Source organism: Varanus komodoensis, unplaced genomic scaffold, assembly GCF_004798865.1.
Source record: "Varanus komodoensis strain SLA01 unplaced genomic scaffold, ASM479886v1 scaffold1, whole genome shotgun sequence".
In the NCBI taxonomy this organism is placed as follows: Eukaryota; Metazoa; Chordata; class Lepidosauria; order Squamata; family Varanidae; genus Varanus; species Varanus komodoensis.
Genome location: NW_025335268.1, coordinates 40768446 through 40786287, shown reverse-complemented (window position 1 = coordinate 40786287; position 17842 = coordinate 40768446). Strand labels below are relative to the sequence as shown.

The window sequence follows — 17842 nt, the reverse complement described above, 5'->3', positions numbered from 1 at the left end:
CAATAGCTCAAGTGAAGAAAAGAATGGTTTTCCAATGTACAAACTCTTCTTGGTCTAGTTGCCCAGAATCAGCTCTTGCTCACTGCAACAGACAACCAGACAAATAGTGAATTGCAGCCTAGAGACACAAGACTAAGGGGCATTTCTGCACACAGAGAGCACCATTATCATTTGCTGAACATACACTGCATTTAGATTTCTTTTCTGCTCTTTTTGTCTGGGACACAAAGGTTTTTTCTCTTTTAGCCCAGCAACAGGGCCAGTGAATCTGGGAGAGTTTCTTTAGAGAGGAGATATTTCAAGTTACCTAACCCTTGCCACCTTCCCCAGGCTTGTGCCAGAGATGTCCCGCCACAACTCCCACCTGCCCAGCCAGCACAGAGAGGGAGTTGTGGTCAGGCATGTTTGGAGGGTGCCAAGCTAAAGAAGACTGCCCCATTCTAATGGACCTATCTGGGTACATTGCCTTTTAACACATAGCAGGTTCATGGATGCTGTACAGAGACTTGTACAGAGATCACAACATATCAAACCAAGGAAGCTGCTAAACCACAAGTGATGCCCATCTGGAGAAGCCGTCGGAAGAGGCACAAGCAAGGCTGGATGTAGATGAGAGGCAAGCACCCGACTGAGTGGTACAAGTGCCCTGAATGTGCATGTGGATAACCACTCACTGGGTGTCTTTTTCTTTTCAATCCTCAGGAAGAGGCAGCCAGAATTCTCGCCCACCAGCCAGTGTCCGTCGGCACATGTGCAGCTTTGAAAACCCCCAAACTGCAGTGAATGTGTAAGAGAAGCTGCATGACAAACAGTGGTGTATTTTTTAACCCATTCCTTTCTCTTTCTCATTACTTTCTCATTTCTGATAATGGGACAGATGTGGTGCATGCCAGTAATGAAGGAACGCTTGCGTGTGTGTCCCATTTTTCACCCAGCCTTGACTCTTGCTTGTCCATATATTCTTCAAAGGACACGGTGGAATAATTTTTTGAAAGAACTTTTTGTTTTTCATGGTAGTCACTTCAGCATCTGCTGGCAGAATTGCAAAACAAACACAGAAAAGCCAGCCTATTTTCTTGTTTATTTTATCTTTTTCCACATTTTCCATGTTTAGAGTTTTGCATGGAGTTGAAATGACCCTGTCTTCTTTCGGTGACAGCTTTACATTTTCTCAAGTGGCTGCTGCATCTTTGCTGTGCCAATTTCTTCCCACAGCCCTGGTTCATGAACTTCGGCTGCACATTGGGAACAGTTTCACAAAACACTGGTTTGGTGGAGTGTAAAAAACACAGAATTTCTAGTTGACTACCACTACAGTAACTAGTTGGCCATGCAGGAATTTTGAAACAAAATTAAAGTAATGAGATGGAAGATTTTAATTACTACTTTTGCAAGTAGTAATTAAACCCTTCTAAACCCTGTTGATTTTTTTTCTTCCTCAGCATATTAAAATAGATTTGCAGCTTAGTTGGTGCTAAAAGTTACATATTTGGAGCTATGGAAATTTATTTAATAGGTAGAATTATTTTGTGGGGGAACATTCACTGTAGCGGAAATATGTTTTCTAATGTTTAGTGTATAGTAGAACGTACAAACTGAAGTTCAAATTAACCTTCTGTCAGCAGAAATTTTGGAAGTTGGGCTGCAAAGGGTATAGCGAATTGAACACAGGAGAAATTAAATAAGCCAGGGGAAGTAAGTGCTGATTAGAAAACCAAAGTGCAGATATTGGTAATACAATATGGAAATGGTGAAACAGCAATTAGCCAGAGTGCAGTAACATCACAGGTAAGCTAGCGTTTAACAGTATTGTCCTCAAAATTTACCCAAAGCAAAATTTCAAAACAAATGTTTCATTTCCTACCCAGACACAATTTTCAAGGAATTTAGAGAAGTATGAAGGAGGGGAAATCAGGGGTGGGTTGTCCCTGCATCCCAAGCTGAAATCCATAGTAGCATCACTGTAGTATTTTGGCAATATCTGCTTCACACCAGCACCAAAGGTTTTGTTGGGAATCTAACAACATATGAAGAATTCTCCATGCAATTGGCAAAATTGATAACATCTAGAATGTGGAGTTGCTACCAAATTTCACTTAAAATACAATTCTGAGTTTACTTCTTAAAGGAAACATCCCAGAAGAAAGCAAAAGAACGTTTCAGAAAGGCAAGTAAAATTTCTGGAAACCATCTAATTCTAAGCCAAACTGACCATGCAAAATTCAAGCTGTTTGCCTGAGTTTTATTGCTTTAAGTCAAACAAGCTTATTCAATTTAAAAAATATAAAATATTTATAAAATATTCAGAATAACATGAACAAAACAAGTATAGAGATATTTAATGGTGAACTCTAGATTTCCAGGATTCAATAGCATGTCAATTTTAGCAACAGCATTTAGGATAACTACCCAGCTGCAGTTGTAACACACCACTGCAGCTATATAGGCTGTAATCTAGGCAATACTGTTTCTGTGCAAAGTAAAAATGGTGTGCTAGGAAACAGACCATGGTGCATTTCATCTACTAGAATCTATACAGAACCCCTTCTCAGAATACTGTCAACTTTAACCCTGTTGGGATTTTGTAACTCAAAGCACAGGTCTGTTGCAGACCAACCTAATTCTCAAAACAGCTTTATTCTCATGCAATATTACGAGTGTGTCAGTTCTGTGTACCTTGTACAGGCAGATTTTTCTGTTCATGTTTATACGTATTCATTGGTATAATCATTCAGAACTGTTTTGTACTGCAGTGTGTATTGTCTCCCATTAAATGGCTGTGATGGCTAAAGGAAGAGATATGAGGTCTAACGCATCTAGAGAGCGCCAGATTGCGGGAGTGTGATGTAGTCCCACACATTGTTCAGTATATCTTTATTTTACTCCCTATTAACTATTTCCTACTAATGTAAGTCATTGCCCATTCAAAACCTGGACATTGCTTCTCTTCCTTGTATAGAGAAGTGTCCACTACCATGGGTTCGAAGTCCTGCTGTTGTTGTCCAGAGTAGTGAGGAATGTCTCTTAAGATGCCCTGATTCAGAGGAAAATCAATGATTCTTGAAGCTTTCCATTTTCAGGGTGGGTACTGTTTTACCCCACACACATGCTTCTCTGTTGGGAGCATGGAGTTTTGATCCTTGCCTTAACCTAACAGTGGGTCAGATAGAAAACTATCAGATGGATCTACAGTTGGCTACAGAATTGGACTCAAAGAGATCATCAATGGCACCTTCTCAAACTGGGGGGAGGTAGCAAGCGGGGTACCACACAGCTCAGTCCTTGGTCTAGAACTTGTTAACATTTTTATTAATGATTTGGATGAGGAAGTACAGGGGACACTTAGCAAATTTGCAGATGACAGAAAACTGAGTGGGATAGCTAATACTATGGAAGACAGAAACAAGATTCAAAGTGTTCTTGATAGGTTGGCATGCTGGGCTTAAAACCACAGAATGAAATTCAGTAGGGACAAATGCCAAATTCTGCACCTAGGAAAAAGGAAAAAGAAACCAAATGCATTGATACAAGATGAAGAATACTTGGCTCAACAATATTATGGACAAGAAGAATCTCAGATTTGTTGTAGATCACAAGCAGAATATGGGTCAACAATGTGATGTAGCTGTAAAAAGGACAAATGCTACTTTAAGCTTCATTAATATTAGTATCTCTTCCAAGTCATGTGAAGTACTAGTTCCCCTTTACTCAGCACTGGTTAGGCCTCATCTGGAATCCTGTGACCAGTTCTGGGCAGACAAGCTGGAAAGAGTTCAGGGAGGGCAACAAGGATGATCCAGGGATTGGAAACAAAGCCCTGTGAGAAAAGATTGAAAAAACTGGGCATGTTAAGCCCTGAGAAGAAAAGACTGAGGGGAGATATGATAGCACCTACAAGTACTTGAAAGGCTATCACGAAGAGGAAGGCCAGGATCTCTTCTTGATCATTCTGAAGAGCAGGACACAGAAAAACAGTCTCAAGTCACAGGAAGCCAGATTCTGACTAGATAACAGGAAACATTTCCTGACCGTTAGAGCAGTACAACAATGGAACAATTACCTAGGGAGGATGTGGGCTCTCCCACGCTAGAGCAACTAGACAGCCATCTGAGAGGGATGGTTTAACTTGGGAGCCGTTCCCTGCCAACTCTACCATGATTCTATAGACTCTGTCAAGCACCTTAAGCTGATCTAAAACCAGATTCAGTAAATGCTAACATACTTAGCGGGCATCAGGGGGACAGAATTGTTTTTAAAACTCTGTTATTGTTGTTAAAGGGTGGGAATCATAGCATACATGAACATCTATGAAGCTACATTACCCTGATTATATGGTCTATGCAGAATGGCATTGCATCTAGGCAGAGGTTTTCCCAGCCCTGCTATTCTGAACTAAACCAGAAATGCTCTGCACGCAAAGAATGTATTTTACTACTGTACCCTGTTCCTTCTTGGCCTTTCTTGACTCTCCCTAAGCCCTTCCCAAACTGAAAAGCACTCCATTTTTAAACCATATGCTTTAAGCCTATTTCGTTAGATCAATCATGTCCCACCTCACCTCCATGATAATATAGAAGGGAGAGACCATGGGGCCACAGTTTAGAGGGCAGAGGCTGTAGCTGGGTGGTGCAGCACAGGTTCTATATGCAGAAGGTCCCAGTTTTGATGCCTGGTTATTCCAGGTAGTGCTGGAAAAATTCCTGCCTGAGACACTTGGGCTGCTATCAGTCGGTGTTGACAATATTGGGCTAGGAGAACTGATGGGTAATTCAGTTCAGGGCAGCTTCCTATGTTCCTAAGAGACAGGATAGATCACCATTCATCTCCATAGCACAAATACTTTGACAAGGCTACTTGGTTGTGCCTCACTTCTATGGTCTCCAAAGAAATAAGAGAGGCAGTTATGACTTTTTTAAGGAGCTTTGCTGAAAACCACTGGGAGGAGTAACCCATCTTCATCTCTGAGAATTGTCAAATGCTTCAAGAAGAGTCCTGTTTAAGCTCATGTGAACACTGTACTTTGCTTTAATTTGATGTGCTGTTGATTCTCATTGTTCATGGTGCCTTTGTATCCGATGGCCACAGTCTTCTGCATGCTTCCATATTATAAGTATACTCTGTTTCTAAACTACAGGGTTGTCCCAGGAAAACTAGGTATAGGTATTATTTACCTTCTATCCTCCTCAAAGCTTCTCTTCCCCGAAACTTTACACTCCTTCACACAGACAAAAATTTGTGATGCATTTACTGATGATGTATTTGTATTTCATCAGAGTGACTTTTGGGACTTGAATCTGTGTAACTGAAACTCTGCAATTATATAAGGATATGTCTAGGGCGGTGGAAGAGGAAGACAACTTGCCAAATTCCCATTTTCTTATGGAGAAGATGGTACAGATGAGTGAGATGATGTCTGATTGGTAGAATTCCAATATATAGTACTTTTTCCATTTCCAAACCAGGTCCCATATGTTGCCACACAGGGAATAGAAGTCAGATGTTGGTCATGTGCACACCCAAGATGTTACAGACTGCTGACTTGCACTGAATGCCCTGAAGCCGTATTTTCACAATCCTGGTTTTAAGTTAGTGTTTGTGTTATTGCATGACAGCAAAGTCATGGGAGTCTCCATCTCATCTTTGTTCTAAACCTGTTCAGAAGGGACAGGAGCAGTAACACCATTGGAAGTAATATTTCTGTTGAACTTATTTCTACATGACTATGTGTCTAAGACTTTATTCAAATTCACTGGAAGGCTACTGGAAGGAAGGCTCATTGAAATCCAAGTCCAAGTGAGCATGCTTGCGGGGGTTAAGGCTGTTAGAGTATATGGGAAGAAAGTAACCTAGTATCTTGTTACAAGGTCCTCTGCTTTTCACAATACAGTTAACATTTGGCATTCACGTTAAAATAGTAATCAAGAGTGTCCTGAATCAGATTGATGCCCAAAAAAGTTAATAAAAGGGTAATAAATATTGCCAATAGTAAATATAAAGCATAGAATTGAGGGAGAATAATAGAACATTATAGTGTATCTCAGACAGCTTAAAAGCTGCCACAAGGAAGAGCTACATCAACTTTTCATGATGGATTCAAGTTGTAGCAAAACAGATTTAGTATGAATATCTGGAACCAATTCCTGGGATATAAAGTCATCTGGGCTACAGATTAATTTGTCTGAAGAATGGTGGTATCATTTCCCTTGGAGCTTTTTCAGATACTCTGTATCAACATCAATCAGAGTACATTTAACTATGGGGATTTAGGGTATTACGAACATGGGTGAATCAAACAACTCCTTTTTAACAGCTTTATTCAAAAAGTGAAGGATGGTTAAATAAGTTGGGATTCTATATCACAGTATTGCCTGTCATGTGTGAGAGAGAAAACACATACAAATGGCACTTTAAGGTATAAAGTTGATGGTACTTAGAACTATATCCTTAAATGTTTTAAAGATTGGAAACCAAGAAGTTTAACTTCAGCTATTTAAATCCTAAATGAACACAATTCCAAACTGCATGATTTTGATTTGCATCTGCCAAAACCTTCATGAAAAGTGTCAACATTGATTAACAATTGCTTGGTGCACAAGAGGCCTTCAAAACTGAAATAGAAATGATTCCAAATGATTCCTAGAATTTTCAGTTTCTTGCCCAGTCTTATGATCAAGTCCTTTGACTTTAGCTATAGGCATAACAACACATTAAAAGGGCATGCTCTTTAATTAAAAACAAAACAATATAATAGTTCATGGGTGGTATTGCAGAGTCACAAGATTTGTGCTGGTTGTCCATAGTTCTCTGCCCCACTTTGCTGGGTGAAATAGATTGGAAATAGAGCAACTCAGAGCATATGGCATCACATCATGTGCTTTTCCTAACATCATAGGCAAAGAGAAGGAAGACTTGCCAGGCCTCTGTTTCTGCTGACAGGCACAAAGTTTCTATAGCGTGTCACTTCAGTGGCAGTGCCTGAAGCCAACAGGGAATAACTGAGCTTTACTTACAAGAAGCAAAATAATATTCGATTTAAGATGCTTTGCTTATTGTAGTCGCTTCTGAGAGGAGCCAATATTTCCGAACACACCCAAGGAATCCTCCAGGACAGTTTTGTTATTGCTGCCAGTGGGTGCCTAACCTAAATGCAAATAAACCTGTCTTTATTTTATTATAGTTCTAATGGCAAGTCTGTGTCATGGTCTGAACCAGGTGGAAGGCAAGTGACCAAGGGGCAACATATGTGGCACAGACTCTCGGTGCATGTGAAGAGCAAGGAGCCAGGATGCAATCAGACCGCAGTGATCAAGCCCCTAACCAAAAGCTACCCTGGCCAAGGCAAGAGCCTGACTTTTTCAGACATCAGTGGTAAGACTCTATACAATGTGGTGGAGGAAGAAGAGAGGGAGCCAGTCCACTTCGGCCAGCTGAAGAGTCCTTCCACGGTTGTGCACAGGCGAGGAATGGTGACCCCTCCGCTGCAGGCAACAGCAGAGGAAACCCACCTCTTCTTGCCCGAACAGAGTCCCAGAGCACTTCCTCCACCACCACCGCAGAGATCCATTATGGAGCAGCTGCAAGGCGTGGTGAACAAGTTTGCCACCGGCATCCCAGACTTCAACTCTGTGATCCCCGTGCCCGCGGCAGGGAATGGCGTGAGGCCGATCTATCACCCTCCCTTGGCGCAGCAGCATCCGATGGGCACATTCAGTAAAGAGCCAGTTTCACCTCCCGCTGAGGAAGAAGAGGAGGGAGAAGGAGAGGAAGAAAGCGAAAAGTTCAAGCTTATCCAAGAGTACGTGTATGAGAGGCCGGGGAACTTAGAGGAAGAGGAGGAAGAGGAGCATGCAACCAGCAAACTGACTCTTGAAGACTCACCAGCATTGACGCCTCCCTCTCCTTTCCGGGATTCCGTGGCTTCAGGCAGTTCTGTGCCCAGCAGCCCTGTGTCCGAATCTGTGCTCTGCACCCCTCCCAATGCAACCTACGCCTCTGTTGTCCTGAGGGATTATAAGCAAAGCTCATCCACCCTGTAGAACCGCGAATATTGTGGTGAAAAGAAGTGGACAGTGTCACTTCTGTCAGCTTTAATCTGGTGCAGAGAGCCAGCCCAAGCCATCAGAGAAGGCGAACAGTCGTGCTGTGAAGCTCATGACGGTGGGGAGGGGATTTGTACCTGCACTAAATCCACTAGAGGGCTCCAGTTCTTTACCTGTTGTGTGTGTTTTTTCTAAAAGGGAACGTATTGTATTGTATTCTGAGTATTGTATCCTGAGAAGACGATAGGAATCTTGACAAAAGCACAAACCCATATACAACTTCTATAGCAAAAAGAAAATTTGAAAAAATAACCGAGTACACAATGTACACTGTCACACGCTGTCTTGGCAAGACTTGAATAAGACTCTGCATAACACGACCACAGAGAAGACACGAGCACATCTCATGGCTGCGTGTCATTGAATGCAGCGGACTCTAATGCAGCAACATTAGCTTTGGAAGGAAGGAAGGAAGGAAGGAAGGAAGGAAGGAAGGAAGGAAGGAAAGGGCTGCCTGTGCCCTGTGCACCGTATGCATACGTGTTTCTTTTGCTATGCTTTCTTAGGTGGGAATATCAAGTTGTATTCTGACATTTGTGGGAGAAGCAAATGGTCAGAGCATTCAATTTAGAGTTTTTCTCTCTTGTGCTGATTTTAAAGGGCCAAAATAAACACAGCAAAGACAAAAAAATCTGCTGATACGGATGGAGGCAAAATTCCCTGCAATACTGAACCTTAGATTTGTCCTTTTGTAGAAGATTGCAAGCCAGGTGACTATACTGTTAACACAACATTCCCTTTAGCAAAACAGTATTTACCAACTCAGTTTTCATAATCTGATGCATCTGCCATGTGGTTACATTGTCTGTTTGTGTTACTATGGAAACAGCTACATATAAAATTATTATATATTTTGAGCAACAACTACTACTTAAAAGAAAAAGCAATTCTTAATTGTGGCTCATTAGATTCATGGTAGAGGCAAGAGAGTGAGTGTATGTTTGTGTTTTTGTGTGTGTGTGTGTACGCGTGTGCATGCGCGTAGGCGTATGCACGCTTTTGTGTAACTGTATAGAACACGTGAAATGTAACATCTAATAACTGCCACTGGATTATTGTCCTACAAGTATCTAATTGATATTTTATGTTTCAGTTATGTTTTATATTGCATTGTTTAAAAATATATTATAGATCTTAAAAGGTTTGTATGCTGTGCTGAAACATTTTTTAATAAGCTATGCCTTCCCTTATAATAGGGTTTTGAGTTTGCTGATCTTTTTGCCATGTGGAATTACGCTGTTGCGAATAACCTGTGCTCCAATAACTTGTTATTTCATGTATTTTAAACAAATGTGGTTAATAAAGGATGCATCTCTTTTAGTAATCTTGCACATGCCAGTATTAAAAAGTGTAAATGAAAACTTGGAAAAGGTATTTAGACCGTTACTACTTACTGCGCAGAATTTAAAGATTCCCCCCACCCCATTCTTCAGTGCTTTATGAGCAGCTCTTGCACCTGGCTTCACTCACCATTGTCGGTTTTCCTCTCCTGCTCTTTTGTGTCACCCTCACCTTCAGTCTTTTGTCTATGTTTGTCCCTTCTAATAATGGAAATAACTTCAGTTTTTATCATGCTTTAATACTCGTTTGTCCAATATATTTCTTTTCTGTATTCTTCCTTCACTTTTTCCATATTTGAAAGAAGGAGCTAAAGTGAAATTGAATCCAAATCATTGGAGAATGTACCATGGAAAACCAGAGAGTTGCATTCAGAGAGTTGCATTCAGAGGAGGAGAGTATGGATTGTTCGGCAAAGGGGCTGACCTGGTCCATTCTTCCCAGTGCAGTTTTCTGTCCCCCCTTTAAGTAGTGTGGTTTTAAATTTGAAGGGCAGGAACTCATCATAGCAATGTGTTTACACATGCACACACACACAGGGGAGCACTATATAATGTGACACCCAGTTTATTAGGATCAGCACGACTGTTCCCCTATGCAAGTAAATACCACTGAATGAAGTGATCATTACTTCTGACCCCATGGTTTCAACTTGTAAACACATTGAGTTTTAACTAAAGATCTTCCACCACTGAAATGCAACCTTTAGTTTTGGATTAGCAAGAAATGCAATCAGGCTTGCAAATTTCTAGCATGAAGTAGGAACCCCAAATGGAAACACATCCAGCTCTGCTTAGTTATTATATCCCCTGGTCTCTTGATGTCCTGTATGCTCATTTGTCCAAACAGTACAACTGGGAACCCTTCTTATAGCCTCATTGATGGACCACAGAAAGGATGCTCTGCCCTGTACCTCACCACTCTGATAATGACAGAGCTCTTCTCCTTCTGCACATGCCTTCACCACTATACCACAGTCTGTATGTCAGGGAATCTTGCAGAACACAGAGAGCCGAGGACACAGGAGCTAGGATGGAAGCGGGGAATCAGCTGAATTCAGGTGAAGTGTTTGGCTCCACTTTGCCTAACTTTGGCCAGTTTGACCCTCCCTTGCAATGTCTGTTCCTCATTTCACCCCATTCTGAAGAATCCCCAAGCCCTCAGAAGCATCTTTTTGGGGACTGTACTGGAGGAGAAAAGGGGGGGGGGATACTGAGAGGAGAAAATTTCCCACATGCAACATCATTGTGTCTGTGCTTCTTGAGATGAAACCTCTTGTACTAAATGTGGTGATCTAAGGTTAGCCTCCTTTTAAATGTGTATCCATCCATCCATTTCAAAATGCATCACATCCACATTGGCTTAGGACTAATAACATGTCCAGAATATTAGAAGAAGTGAACCAAAAGCTTTTGGTCATAAGATGCTTCTTTAAGTCCTGGAGGCTTGCATTAGTTTTGGCAGACTTCCACGGTCCCACATCTAGGATGCAAGCCCTGAAAATGAACTCAGGAAGGTGTGGTCTTTTCAGCATTTCACCCAGATAATACCAATACTGAAATAAAAACCTATCAAAGTTGGGGGCTTTAATGAGGGGTTTAGAGATCATTTTTGTCAGTGGAGGAAATAGACTTTTTGATTGATTTAAGGATTGATTGATTTAGTGGTAGGGACACTTCTACGGAAAAAAAAAATTGTTGGCCTACTTTTGTTTTACATGTCCTCTCATATTTTCACTGTCAATTTGCTTTTTATTACCTCAGTGATGTCATAATGCATCATAATTGGTTTCACCTAGGGCTGCAATATATTCCCATCTGATTCCCATCTGATTCCTGATTATCATGGTTACCCACAGGATTGCTAAAGGTACATAGCAAATGTTCACATGGTCTAAGGGAATTGTATTGCTTAAAATCACTGAGAGAACAAAGCCTTGCTGGAGAACATTCAGGGCAAACTGAGAGGATCTACTTAGCTACTATAAGACAGCCAGTGTGATGCAGTGGTGAGGGTATAGGACTGGGACTTAGGAGAGCCTGGTTCTAGTCCCCACTCATCTGCCGAGCCAACTGGGTGACTTTGGGCCAGACCCTGACTCTCAGACCAGCCTACCTCACAAGGTTTTTGTGTGGATAAAAAGGGAAGGAGGAGGAGGATGCAAGCCATTTGAGTCCTTTGCAGGAGAGGAACAGTGGAATAGAAATTTAATAAATAAATAAAAAGACATGTGGTTGTGAGGAGTGGTCATTCTGAGCCCTAGGTCTTTAAGCAGCCCTCAATGTCATGTGTCCTCACATTGATTTCAGACGCCCACAATAAACTATTAGTTTAGATCTTGGGCAAGAGTGTTCTGTCTTTTCCCAGGCTGCCCATTGGAGGAGGAAGACGGATGGACCCAGCAATAGTGAAAGAGAAAGAAGGAGAGAGAAGGTGCTTCAGAAAGAGAAAGGCCCTGGTCCTGGTCCTGCCACCACACATGGTTCCAGCATTGCCTCCAAGGGAATGCATCCCTCGACGGAATAAAGGTTGCCTGTCTCTGATTTACATGTGGCCTCTGAGGCACTTTGGGCCTCTGGAAATCAAAGCAATGGCGGCTCCTTAGGCATCACTTAAAAAGAGGAAACTGATATGCATCTGATTTGATATGCTAATTTATACATATAGATGCAAATATAGAAATAACTGTAATGCACATAGAAAACAAATATCATCATAGCACAGAAAGTATGACCAGGTGACTGCTGTGCCTGCCCAGACTGGTCTCCGGGTGCTGAACTTGATGGGCAACTTCAGGGCCCCGCTCTCCCTTCTTATGGCACTTGATCTCTCTCCCTTTAAATAGAGGGGATCATCAAATTAGAGAACTGTGCTCTGTAAGGAAGAATCACACACAAGTCAAAACTATTATCCAGAAAACTATAAGCCAGTGGCAATGCTAGAGCACTGGAGCGATGCCCTCGTGGCTCTCTTCCCTTAGGAGGCCAGCTGCCATACTCTGGAGACCTGAAGCTGCTCAGCAGCCATTGACCTCATTAAGCAGGAGCAAAACTGAGGCAGCTTGCTCCAAAGTGTCTCTTACCCATTTTGGCCACTTCCCTTCACCACATCTCCATGACTGTGTAAGCCTTTGAACTCGGAGGCTTCCATGCATTCTATGCCTGGAATTAAGTAATCTCTAGCGCAATCTTGAGATGGCCATCTTCAGCCATTTAGATTCCGCACTGGGCAGGGAAGGAGGTTGGGAGGTTAATGGGACTTAACAAACGTCTGCCAGCCCAGTCGCTTCCCCTTCCTGCCCTGACACACTCTCTTTCCCCCTCCAAGGCTCCATTTCAATCTCAAAGGCACAACCGGAGTGGCTCTTTCTGTGCCAGCTGCAAGGGGGCAAGGAGGAGATTCAGGCTTCAGAGGTCACAGGACCTTGAAGCTGGGACTCCAAAGATTCCTATCACCCCCCACATGATTGAGAAGGCCACAGGATTGCACCCTTAAAGTATTAAAATCAACCCAAGAAGATCAATTCAAAAAGACAATGTCTCAATTGATTTATAGTCTTTACCATTTACTGCATTTTTATATGTTCTAGATTCAGTATTTGTCCAGGCACTGCCAATGGAGTATGGGTACATAATATATAAATTATAATAATAAATAATGGACAAGAGCTGACATCACACAAGCAGACTTTCACTCATCAGAACATAAGAAAAGCTGGATCAGACCACTGGTCCATCCAGTCCAGTCCTGCATTCAAAGTGGCAAACCAGCCACTCATAGGATCCTTCTAGCAGGAAGGGTGCAAGACCTCCTCCACCCCAAGTTTCTCAGCAACTGGTGTATGCAGGCAGGCCACCTCTGGTACAGGAGGAAGCACACAGCCTGCAAGGCCAGTTACCACTGATAGCCTCCTCCCCCATGAATCTGCTCTATCCTCTTTTAAACCTGTCCAAACTGGTGGTCATCACTACCTCCGGTGGCAGTGAATACCAGTTTTGCTGAGCACTGGAATATCCACACACATCACACACACACACACACACACACACACACACACACACAGCCCCCTGTGTGTCTCCTGATCTGACTTGGAGGGTCCCCCAATCCTCTGGAACAGGTTGGGTAAGGTATTTGCAAGGGAGAACTGGAACTGCTCCCTCTCTTCTCATCCCATTGATGAAAGTCTCTCCATCAACAAGTCAGATCAATTAGATACAGACTAATATGTGTCATTGGCCAAGAAACTGGTTACCTGAGTTAAATCATGTAAATTAAATGATCTAGGGGAAAAAGTTCATAATACATATCTCCTGGGTGCCTCATAAATTTCATTGCATAGCATATATGACATAAGTTTTCAATTTAGGTGGCTTGTCAAATATGGTGACATTTCTTGATCAAAACTCTCAGATAGGCACCCTCTAGTTACTGTGAAGGCCTCATTTAAAATGATTATATTACTGTTACTAATGAAATAAAATCAGTAGTGCAAACGATGTGGAACAAGAGCATCGCATACTATCCCAACTGAAAGGTGGAAACTTGCATTCTGACCAGGCTAATCTGAACACTGTAAGCACTCATTTCACACTGATGCTCTGTATATTAACTCTTAGTCTGTAACTGTTGAAATTGGAAATTTGACTCATAGCTACTGATGTCTATCTAAAGGGCAACGCCTCACCAAATGTGTGGATGTACAAATGTTTAAGATTTCTGTAAAGGTTTTCTTTGGGATCTATGATCTGATTCATTAAAATGTCTTTATAATACTGCTTAATATTTTATATTTCTTATGATGTTAAAATTACCATAATTTAAAATACAAAAAAAAAACCTTACACGGCAAAAACAATCATTCTAGGGCTACAGTCTCTCCGCAGAGAGCACGTCTGCTACTAGGGGTACACACACATGCATGTCGTGCAATGCTTCATCGCCTCATGAACACCGTGTGCACACTCCCTGAGCCATTGTTCTGTGGTTGTGTCCCACACCCACATAGTTAATATTTCTGTGTGAAAGCTACACCCGTACGTGTGGGGCTGTGTGCAGGAGTCCTTCCTGCATGGTGACAGGCGCATTGCATTGCCCCATGCTATTTGCTAGTGACAGTCATACTGACGTGTCCCACTGCCCAAGGGCAAAACCCAGGGTAGAAGCAATGCCCTGTCCCCGTGTGTCTTGGGAGGTACAGCTTGACCTTCTGCAACCTGGATCCCTCCCAATATTCCTGACCGCCCATGGTGGTAGGAGGAAATGGGAGCTGATCTCCATCTGATCTGGGAAACAGCATGTTGGGCACAGTTCATTTCGCTCAATGGCTGGATTTGTGAGTGTAAACAATTAAATCAAAAACAGTTGGCAGGCACTGGTAGTGCCTCCAAGCTGCTGGGCAGCTTGTGCCTGCCTCTTATGGGGATTGCAAAAGCCAGCTAGAGAGCTGGTTTTCTATTTTGGGCGGCAAATTAAAGAGACAGCTCTGGAAGGCTGAAATTAGCTTGCAATCGAGTGGTCAGGAAAGGGAACCTGTTGCTGTTGTGGTGTTCCCTGTGATACTGCAGAGAGGAATGGAAGAGAAGGATGGGAAATAGAGTAAAGCACCCATAATGAACCTGATGTCTTTCGGTTTCATCATGGCTGCCTTGGGGGGGGGGGCGGTCAGCCAACCCATTGTGGTAAATTACCACAATGGATTAAACCATGTGCAAGCCTGCCCAATGCATACACTTCTTCTGCCACAAACCTATTCACCAGATGGAGCTCAACAGCTCCCTTTTGCCGCCCCACCCCCCAAACTTTCCTTTGCACTGATCTATCTCAAAACATTTTATCAGTAAACACCCAGAGTAACAGATACTTTGAAATTGGAACAGACCTGATCCCCAGACATACATAGAAACATAGAAACAGAGCAAGTCAGAAGGGGCATCCCAGGCCATCTAGTCTGACCCCTGGCTCCAGCTGGCTCCGCTCACAGCATGCTCACCATGTGGATGTCCAGCCTATCCTTGAACGCCTTTACTGCTGGGGCCTCAACCACCTCCCGTGGAAGCCCATTCCACACCCTCGGGGTCCTAACTGTCAGGAAGTACTTCCTGGCATCTAAATTGAACCTTGGTTTCCTAAGCTTCACTCCGTTGGAACGCATCCTGCCCTCCTCTGTCTCAGGGGAGAACAGGTCTCTACCCACCTCCGTGTGACAACCCCTCACATACCTGGATGTCACCAACAGATCCCCTCTGAGTCTCCTCCAGGCTGAAGAGACCCAGTTCCCTCAGTCTTGCCTCATATGGCTTTCCCTGCAATCCAGCCACCATCCTTGTGACTCTACGCTGCACTGACTCTAACCAGACAAATATCAATTTTCTATTTATATATGTGCATTTGCTCAGCTGGCTCAGAGACTATAAAAATGTCTAAATTATGTCTCAGCATTCAGATCCCCACATGCACACATGGGGAGAATGAGTTCTAAACTATCATAGCATCCCACGGAGGACTAAGGCCACCGAATTGCCTAAGACTGCACACTGGATCTGAAAGAACAGCAGTGAGAGATAAAGAATCAGGCACTTTGGAATTTCAGTGCAATTCAGATGATTTACAAATGTTCGGTTTTTAGTTAAAAAAAAGTAAAGGCTGAAACAACACACTTAGCTTAACTACTTGAGCTGATCTTTGGAATAAGGGTATGTTTAAATAAATGGATCAGTGAAGTGATACTTGGCAAGCAGCAGCCTGCAACTCTTTCAAGGAAAATAAGCAGCCAACCTGCAGCAAGTCTTCTCTTAATGAGGTATTTAACAGGCACTGTTAAAAAAACAACAACAGAAATGTCAGTCTGGCAAGTGATCTATTTCATTATTACATCACCATCTTCTGGAGAAAAGCCCAGATACCGTGGGAGCCCAGCTTCTTCCAGAAATGAGAAGTTGAATGGAGCTGTCTTTGGAAAGTGTACAGGATAACTAATGGCAATTGGTCTAATAAAAAGGGTTGCTTTTTCCATTGCATGCCATCTCATGGCCTGGACAAAATGACTAACAGAAGCACAAATGGTCCACACAAACCAATTTGCTGCATGAAGAGGAAGTTGAAGAGGAAGTTGAATAATTTGTATGTGGACATGTAAAGCTATCTTATGTCTGGGTCCCCCAGTCTTTTTGCATCAGCAAGCACAGGTGGGATTTGGAAGGCATGTCATGGCCACACACAGGAAATGGCTTGCATGGTGGCTAGGTGAGGGGTGGGTGGCCAGGAGCTTGGCCTCTCATAAAATGGTTCTGGCATATTTGGTCACAAAATGTTCTTTTCCCAGGAAGCAACCTGGTGAGACTAAAGAGGAAGTAACTTGCCTGAGAAACTAATTGCAAGGCAAGGGCTGGAATCTGAGTCCCAAAACACAAGCCCTCTTTTTGGAACCCAAAAAAAGAAGCCATGCAAGGGCAGCCCTTTGCTTTGTCCTTCTCAGGAAATAAAGTAGCATGGGGAGAGGTAAGGCGGCTAGCAGTCACCAAGGGAGGTGTCTGCAAGCACCATGCTGGAGACTCCAGCATTAGTCCATCTAGTTACCTATTGTCTATTCTGACTGGCCGTGATTCTCTGACATCTCATGTAAATAAAGGAACTATTATGTCAAATACCTAATTTAGTCTTGCAAAGCAGATGCATGCAGACATCTTATGCTAACTGATAGTAAACTAGGCTTTACATTATGTAGTTCATTCTATTTCCATTCTTTAAGAGAAAGAAGAATCATGTTCCAGTATATGTTGAGCTGACCTGGAGAGGGGAGGACTGGGTTAAATATGCCACATATTTCAGTCCTGGCATACAATCCTAGGAGTATTTCCCATTTGATTTAGTGTCTCTTGTTCCAGAAAACTTGCATCCATTGACTTCCACAAATGCAAAATCCATAAAAGAATTGCTTATAGTAATGTGTTACTCCAATGTCAAATGACAATGTATGCATGTATACCATTGACTAGCATGGGACCCTTTAATCAACGGCTTGCATCCACTGCTGTCATTCTGCTAGCACAAAGCTTCTACCACATGTGGAAATTCAGTTTTATCCTTGCATTAGTGTCAAATCCAATATTTCATTCCATTTGTGCAAGTTATTGCACAACACATTCTGGAACTCATTGTGACTTCATTAGACAAGGTGTGGCTTGCACTGGTTTTTCTGATTGTGGTGGGACAATCATTGGCACAATGTCAATTTTTATGCTAGTATAAAATTGAATGGAACCTGAGTGATGCTCAGGGTGTTGCAACAAATAATTTCACCCAATATGGAGCAAAGGAATGCCTGATGTTCAATTTGGATTCTGTAAAAAGAAGATATATCTTTGCTACTAGATCACACCAATAGATTTCAGAAGACAATCAGTCTA

The 17842-nt window shown here is 42.5% G+C and overlaps 1 protein-coding gene across 2 annotated transcripts in view; it reads left to right on the top strand.

Annotated features, from left to right (window-relative positions):
• Positions 1–8036, top strand: part of GRM1 (glutamate metabotropic receptor 1) — a 211358-nt gene extending 203322 nt beyond the window's left edge. The window contains exon 8 of one of the 2 annotated variants that reach the window (XM_044448852.1): positions 7178–8036. In XM_044448852.1, coding sequence (XP_044304787.1) covers positions 7178–8036 — 859 coding nt within the window. Of the gene's footprint in view, positions 1–702; positions 764–7177 lie in introns of those variants that run through there. The other variant, XM_044448861.1, reaches the window with a different exon arrangement.
• Positions 8037–17842: the final 9806 nt, after the last annotated feature.